The following is an 8,529-nucleotide window of genomic DNA, read 5'->3' as shown; positions in this document are numbered from 1 at the left end:
AAAAAATTAAAAAATTAAAAGTTAAAACGGATTAAAAGAGAAAGATATTATACAGAAAGAATAAATATATTTTAAAAAATAATTTTTAAAATTTAAAAAATATATTGCGGTATATGATTAGCATAATTATTATTACAACTGTAATTTATTAAAATATACAAATTTGTTTGAAAATATGAACAATTGTCAAAATATCATTATTGATTAGTTTACACCAATTCATTTTTTTATTAAAAAGGGTAATGTTGATTTTTTAAATCTTTCTGTAACACTTACACAATACTGTGATAGTTTGCTAACGTTCCTTTGTATTTTATTAGTTGCTTCAGAATGGGCCTTGGAAAGAATATCAGCCATATGGACTGTCCCCCCAAACTTCCGGACAAAATGTAAACGGCAGTCATAGGGTCTATCCAGAGAAAACTGCTCAAGGGCGGCAGTATATAGTGAAGTACTGTCCAGAGAGTAGATGTGTATAAGAGACAGATTGTACACGGTACCAACGCTGTTCTAATATAGACAATGGGTCGTGTCTCATATTATTTGTTATATTTTTATTATTCATTATTTTCACTTGACTCGCATAAATAATTTTGTTCGAAGAACATTTTATGCAGTTTTACTTCGTAGCACTTCACTTGCAATTTGCAATTTCTAGTTTAAACAGCTGCATATTTAAACTCCTGTAACTTCATAATGACATGTAAGATTTAAATGAATCTTTTACCGTTTTATAACTTTCATTTTACTGCTTAACCATGTATAATAATTAAAAATCAATTTTTTGCGAGGAGTGACTGTTTTGGCTTGTCTTTTTTACATATGCTGGCTTTAAATAAAAACTTGAAAATATCTCTTTATTAGGTACCATTTTGATATAATATATTATTGCTATAACCCAAATGTCTGACCATTACACTATATCCCATCACCATCATGATCTATCACAGAAAGAGTTTTGTTGTACAAAACTCTGATAAAGCCAAAATCATTTAAGTACTACATTTCATTTACATCACATCATCTAACACATCATTTATTTTGGAATAATTTAATATAAGAATGTATTGCTTTTTATTAAATTAGTTTTTTGAATTTGTATTTTGAGCTAATCATTAGCTTTCTATTAAAAGTTAATAAAGAAATATATTTGTTCTTGCCAGTTAATGTTTAAGCATAAAGTAATACCATTCCTGTGTCTTTTAGATATAGGAATGGTATTAATAATAATAATAATAACGATTTTAACCATAGATGCTTATTGGATGGTAAACAAGTTAACTTAAAAATAAATTTAAAAGGCAATGAATCAGTCAAAACTGAATTTTTAAATGAGTTGTTTTTTTAATTTTAGAGAGTTTTTCTATGATTTTAAATATAGTCAGTATATACTTATTTTTATAAAGAACAAATCTTAGACTAATTTTCCTCATGATATGATATGAACCACACTTATAAATTGCATTTTTCACCTAGAGAAAGTGATACCTTGCCCTCATAGAATATTCTGCTATTTCTAAAAAGATTCTACAAAAGAACGTTTCACTTCAGAATTCAGACACTACTTATGGTGCCGCGGGAATACGCAATAGGCGTTTGGTTGCTATGGCTGTGTCGTAGGATGATATGGACAAGGATGATGCAAAGGATGGAAATTTTAACATAGTAACAGATGTAGTGACAGATGTCTATTAGTAAACAACTTTTTTGGACGTTTTGAGAGATCCTTATTCGCGTTTATAAGTACTATGTATTCTGTTGTATATCAATGTTTCTGTCAATTTCTTTCAGAAGTTTGAACTTTTTATGTCAATTCTTCAATTTCTAAGCTTAATGCATATTGCTTTTTTTCACATGCTTTTGTGTCATTTAAAAATGTTAATAACTATTCAGTTTTTAGTGATTTCCTCTTTGTTGATTTATTTTATACTTATTTTTTATTAGTTATATGATGTGTGATCAAAAGCTGTTAATTCCATTGATTTTCCATATGGAAATTTTCAATATCACCCAACAAAACCCACATGATTAAATGAGCATTTATTAATTTTTTATCTGTCCGTAGGTTTAATATTTCTTTTATTTCTTATTATTTTTGTTTATTTATTATACATTTTTGTACTATGTGTTTGTCTACTTCAAATGTGTGCCTCTGTTTTTAAAAGTGAAACTACTGTATAATAAATATTAAGTTATATTTTGCAGCGGGGGATTCTTATACTTTTTTTTTAAATTTTGGCAATCCGTTCTCAAGTGTGATGGGGGATTTTGGTTTTTAATGTACTTAAGCATTTACTAGTTTGTTTTTTTCTTATTTTTTTTTTTTAATTTGTAGTATTCTCGCAAGGTATTCGATCATAGAAAAAAAAATATATTCTATTTGTCAGAAGTATAAATTGCTTGAAGAAGGAAGTACATTGTGAATAGTTGCAGCAGCAGATTCATGGAGTGCCAAAAGAAATCCCCACAGCCCCTTTATTTTGGGGAACTCCCCCTCCTAAACACACCCCCTTCATCAATTGTCACTTAACACCACACAGCACTTTAACTCCTGGCAGATACATCCATGATTTGCTTCTGGGCATGTGTGTGCAGTTATTGAAACAGATCTCCTACATTCAAGTTTATACTGTAGCTTAAATTAAATGACATCATTCATCTTTTGAAAATTTAAATATCCTGAATGTGTCGTGCTGTGATTAGCTGCGTAATACAGCATGGGTCTCAATAATCTGGATCCTCTTGCTTATAGTTAGATTGTAGTAAATTGCTAAGGGTCATGTGACCGTGTGTATGAACTATTTAATCTTTCTCTTACATACTGTGGAGACTTTATATCTCTTAAAGTAATAAAGAATTTAAGTATTTAGAGTAGAGCAAAACCACAAGAATGAATCAGTCAAATGACAGTGATATATTTACTATTGGTGGCAGCAAACATACCTTGTTTAAATGTACTGTTCATGCTAAGTGAAATATTGTATTTGAATTAAAGTAAATACGGTGTACGGTATATCAGTATTTGTATATAACACAGCAGTTATATCTATCTGATTAATATTAATACATTTACATTTTACATTTACACACATTAGTACAATCTACATTAAATAACAAATTATGGATTCATTTTCAACTTCTCAAGTTACAAAATTGTGGGAAAATCATTACTTACATAAAATTTCAACATGAATAATTAAATGATAATAAAAATAATATTTTAATAATAATATTATAATGATATTTACTACTTGAGTTACTTTATCCACATATTATCTGTTATCAAAATCAATCTTGTAAAATTTAGAACATGCTGAGGTGAGTTAAGCAGAAAAAAATAATCTGGAGTAAACCTGTCATGAATGTGGTTTATTTGTTATTGCCATCTCAAAATGTTCTAATAGAAATTAAAACATCAGAGAAAGAAAGATAAGACATTTGTTGAACATCTGTGATATGCAGATTTTCCCATTTCCTTATGAAAATGCAAGCTGGGGGTATTGTATCACAAAGTTCAGAAGCTGTGAGATCTCAAGGGGACGCATTTCGAACTGTTCCATCTTTTTTTCCCTTCAATTATTTTATGATTTTTTTCTTCGCGAAGTTTAACCTCCTTACAGGCGCCAACTTTTCTTTAGGTTATCATAGAGGTCTACATCCACTGGGAATTTAACAGGAGACTAATTTAGTGACATATTGTTCCCTATGGAACAATGACAATATGTTTCGTACATCTTTCCTGGACTGTAAATGAAAAACATGTTGTGAACGCAAGTTTGGTATCACCCGCGACCAAAACCATGTTAACTGATTCCTGCTGTTTAATAAACTGATGACATTAATATCATACAAAAACATATTGTTTTTCTTTAATATTAGGAACATTTTGATTTTGTGCATATCATATTAGTTTATTTAAGGATAGGTTGTAATAGTAACATATTTTAATTTTAATAATTATAATAATAATAATAATAATAGTTCATTCATAATGTGCCATTTATCTAGGTAAACCTATTCCGAGGCGCACACAAACATACTAAACATGGAAAATAAAAAAATAACATAAAAGTACAATGATAAAAACAATTAATGATTAAAAGCAACTTGAAATAAATGAGTTTTAAGAGTCTTTTTAAAAACATCAAGTGAACTGCATCTTGAATCTCTTGAAACTAAAAGTTTAAAGCAAACATAACAACATTTTATTTTTATATTTATGATTATCATGAAAAAGGTGTAGGGCCCTATTCTTTGATTTTGTGGTTAAGTGACTCCCCTTCCAGGGGGTCACATCACATCACATTGGTCCATCCTATAGTGGACCTTTCTGGAATGTCAAACAACTGACCAATCAGAGTATGTTATTTAATAGCCAGGAATATGCGAATGTCCCACAAACATGCAATTTTATGTACTTTTACAATATTTAAAGTGCCACACCTTAGCAACAATATTCAAGGGGTATGGCTTTAGTGGAAGGGTTTATTTGAGTAGTGTACTTGTTCTTGTTTATGTAAAAAAAACATTGACTGCCAGACTTTTTTTTTTTTTTGAGGTTCCTTTCCATGGACCAAAACAAATATACATGTATAAACATGCTTTTTTGATATTTTATATTGTCATATATCATCAAAATAGTGTCTAATAAATTGGCAGGAAAATATTAGGGGACAAGTAACATCGCCGGCAGTGGGACAGTACTTTTTTTTGCCTCTCCCTAGTACAACTTTTCTCGTCCACTTTTTGCATGGTTAGTATATGTTCAGAGGGCACCTCCACTTGTAAAATTGAGTGTACTACCGCCTACCGGCGACATAACACAACAAACATACATACGTTATTTGTACATTAGAGTCTAGGTGTATATTCCCCGAACTACCAGTTAAGTCTTTGGCTCTACAACAATGAAGTAATAAATGCTAGAATGCTACCCCGATTTTGATGATTATAGCTGTCCCTAGCATCCCCAGCAACACCCTTTGGGACGACTATACTCGTTGCTGGCAGCGAATGTGTTTAAAAAATAATCAACCAGAGTTTTGTTGGGGACCTTAGCAGGAGGAGTAATATATCTTCACAAGCTTATTTTAATTTTTTTTTTTTTAAATTTTGCATGATACTACATTGAATTTAGTGAATATATATGTTCGGTTTGTCTTTATTCTTGAAGATGAACTAATAAACTTTTAAATTTCGATGATGACTTGCATCACTGTCTTCAGATTTTGTATCAAGTTATAAGTCAAAGTTGTAATGGTAATATCATGTAATATAATATAATACAATGTAATGTAATCAGAAATAATTAATATTTTAAAGATAAATAAAATATATAAAACTGCTTTAAATATAAAAATTACGCATAAACTACTGGCCTGTCTGTGGTGTTTTTACAAATCATTTAAATTCAACTTTTAATTTCTCTCGTCTGGATCTGATTACCAGAGCATGAAGTGTAAAGTTGATGTGTATCGTGTGTTAAAACAGATAAAACATGATGCATTGGCGTGATAAGCATCATCATATTTAATTTCTGTAGCCAGGCCTTTGGGTGCTAGTTAGACCATGTCCAGGGGGACACCAGTGAACTGCCGGTCACAAATGAGTAATACAGGCATAACCCATAGGAAACTTCCCCAAGGGTCGGAAAGTGTAACAATGAGGTCATTGACATCGGGAAGGATGTACTGTTGATTAAAACACAATGTCCCATAAATATTTATGGAAGAAAATTCGCATGGGAATACATGAGAGCCCTTTAGTACTTGTTACTATAGAGACTTTTGTTGTTATCTGAGACTTTTTTTTATTAACAACCTGTTAGTTTTAAGGGTTATTAATTATTGTGGACTTGCTCAACTTATTTTGTTTTCTGATTGGTTAGTTTACTTATTTTTTATGTATTCATTTTAATTAATTTTTTGTTCATATGATTTGTATTGTTTGTATCTCACCAGGTTTTCCAAAGTGCGAAGGACCAATTGAAGTGGTCGTTACTAAAGTAACAACAGTGAAAAACAAATGTTTTGCAGCAACAACAGGACTTAACATTACAACCTCATACTGGTTTAGGCGTATGCCTGGAAAAAAAACCTTCCCAATAATGAATTGGAGGCAGTTCGAGTTTTAATTTAGTTTTCTAATATTTTTTTACAACAAATACTTTATTTGAAAACATAAGGATCCATAATTTAAAGAAAATATATATGTAAAGGTTTTTTCCAACAAGTGAAATAAGTTTTATAGAAATCTAATTAAATTATTGCATTTTCATGTTAGTGAATTGAACTATGTATATTTCATTTCACAGATTAATCATAGTCACTGCTAAGGTATAAAGATTGATTGCCTGATTGATTGACTGATTGATTGATTGATTGATTGATTGATTGATTGATTGATTGATTGATAGATTGATTGGCAGTCAACTTACAGTATTAGTAAATGTTTCTGTTATGGAAACAATTGCCTGATTAAAATATATTTTATTCTTTCGGCTTATTAAACCTTTACTTTACTGTATTGTTATTTTGAAAATAGGAATCTGTATGTACATACACTACCTTTACACCTTTTAATGGCTGTTACTAGTTGGTTTATTATTTTCTAATTTCCTTATAATATATACAACTTACTATGATATACAATTTGATTTAAAGAAACACCTCAATGAAAGCATGATATATTTTTAAACATCATCACTGGTTGAGGAGTTGTCACTACCAAGTTTTAAAATATCATGTTTTATTTAATATATATAACGTTTTATTTTTTATTATGCAATGTCTTGAAAACTTTCTGTCTCTTAGGAATCCACACCAGCTTGGCCACTTACTGCGCACGATGGTCGTAGGCTGACGTGTTTCCATGGAGCGTGCAACGATCCATTGCGCGCGCGCCATTAAGACTGCCACCAACTATTGGTGTTGGATGTACGACCGCCATACAATGCAGTGACTGCCCAGCTTAATTTTATATTTGAGGGAATAAAGAATGTGAAATAATAGACTTGTTTACCCCTGAGTACAGGTTGGAAGTTTGGGGTTGTTGTCATCATCAACATTGTTTTTCTTTTTGTCTACAACATTGTATTTATTTCCTGGAACATACAGTATTCTATATTTGTTCAACTTGTGTTTCCTTTTTTTCTTTATTTATCATTCTGAAACATACTGTAAGTAGAAACTCTATATTGTCATGGTGATAGGTTTTTTGTTGCATTGTAGAAACAAATTGAAAAAAATAAATAAATAAACAAGGTGTAAAGTGGACGGTGTCCTCGCCTATCCTAAACAAAAAAAAAGAAGATATCCCTTTTGCTAATTTATTACCGTGTCATATTGAAACAATAAAAAGCTATCTAAAACATTAAGACAAGCCTACCTGGTGTATCATGTATGATAATGTCCTAATATTTAGATTGATTGATGCGTAATAATAATGTTTTTGACAAAAGAGAACTTTATATTGCTCGTCAATACTATGTACCAATTATTTATGACTATGCATTAGTCCTATAAAATTTACCGAAAATCTGCAGGCTTAATGAATATTCATATGGTATGTATGAATGTGTTAGTAAAGTACATGAATATTCAGCTTTTAAACAGATTAATATGCGACAGGCTAAATGAATATGCATTAGGGATGTAGATATAATATCGATTCTTGTATAATAAGCCTTACCTATAGATCAGTAACCAATATGTTGAATGAATAATAATGTTTATTATGCATATAACGACAATCGAGAGGAATGCTAAATGTGCATTAGACCTTCAGTATATGTTAATAATCGATATGCTTTTAAAACTGATTGGATTAACATATTATTCCTTAAGTGTGCAGTTCGCTCATCGGTTTTTCTTATGAATATGCATTATACATAATATTTTACTGATAATTGATATGCTTAATACGTAATTATTATTAACGCCTTTGTTTTTTCATATGCAAGGTTTGCATTCATTATTAAATATTATCTACAGTGAAAACCTTATATTGTTGTTTTATTTTGTTTGTATGTGTATGCATTATCCTAAATTTTGTGAAAGTATAACCAGTTTGGAAGCTGTTTCATTATTTCATTATTGAACGTGAAATTACATTATCAATGCAACATTAAAAATGTAAATTGCAATGATTTTGTGAATGCAATTTTAAAGCAAGAAATAACAATATCAATGATAATAGTAATTTTATTTATTGTAACAGTAGCAACAATGGCAAATAAAAAATTACAATAACAACACATTAAAACAGGCATTTATAGAAGTCACGTTTGAAGATGAGAAACAAATTAATATGAAATAATAAGAAATATAATAATTGTAGTATCATTTAAATAATTAATAATAATTCTCGTTTTAGAGAACCCATAAAATGAACAGGGATGCTGGAACGAAAGATTACTAAACATAGATTCCATTTCGATATTTTGAAAAAACGTATACACAACTTTTCCAAAATTACTACCAAACAAAACTTTATCGAAATTATAAGAAGTTGAATAAATCTTATTAAGAC

The 8,529-nt window shown here is 29.8% G+C and overlaps 1 protein-coding gene across 3 annotated transcripts in view; it reads left to right on the top strand.

Moving 5' to 3' along the window:
• LOC117123418 (coatomer subunit zeta-1-like) overlaps positions 1-8,002 on the top strand; it is a 100,620-nt gene extending 92,618 nt beyond the window's left edge. For all 3 annotated transcript variants that reach the window (XM_033269339.1, XM_033269325.1, XM_033269332.1), the window contains one exon: positions 5,961-8,002. In XM_033269339.1, coding sequence (XP_033125230.1) covers positions 5,961-6,008 — 48 coding nt within the window. In that variant the 3' untranslated portion in view covers positions 6,009-8,002. The remainder of the gene's footprint in view (positions 1-5,960) is intronic.
• The last annotated feature ends 527 nt before the right edge of the window (positions 8,003-8,529 follow it).

This window comes from Anneissia japonica, unplaced genomic scaffold (genome assembly GCF_011630105.1).
Source record: "Anneissia japonica isolate Jap-2015-1 unplaced genomic scaffold, ASM1163010v1 scaffold288292_len1863012_cov191, whole genome shotgun sequence".
Lineage (NCBI taxonomy): Eukaryota > Metazoa > Echinodermata > Crinoidea > Comatulida > Comatulidae > Anneissia > Anneissia japonica.
This window is presented reverse-complemented; position numbering and strand designations above follow the sequence as displayed.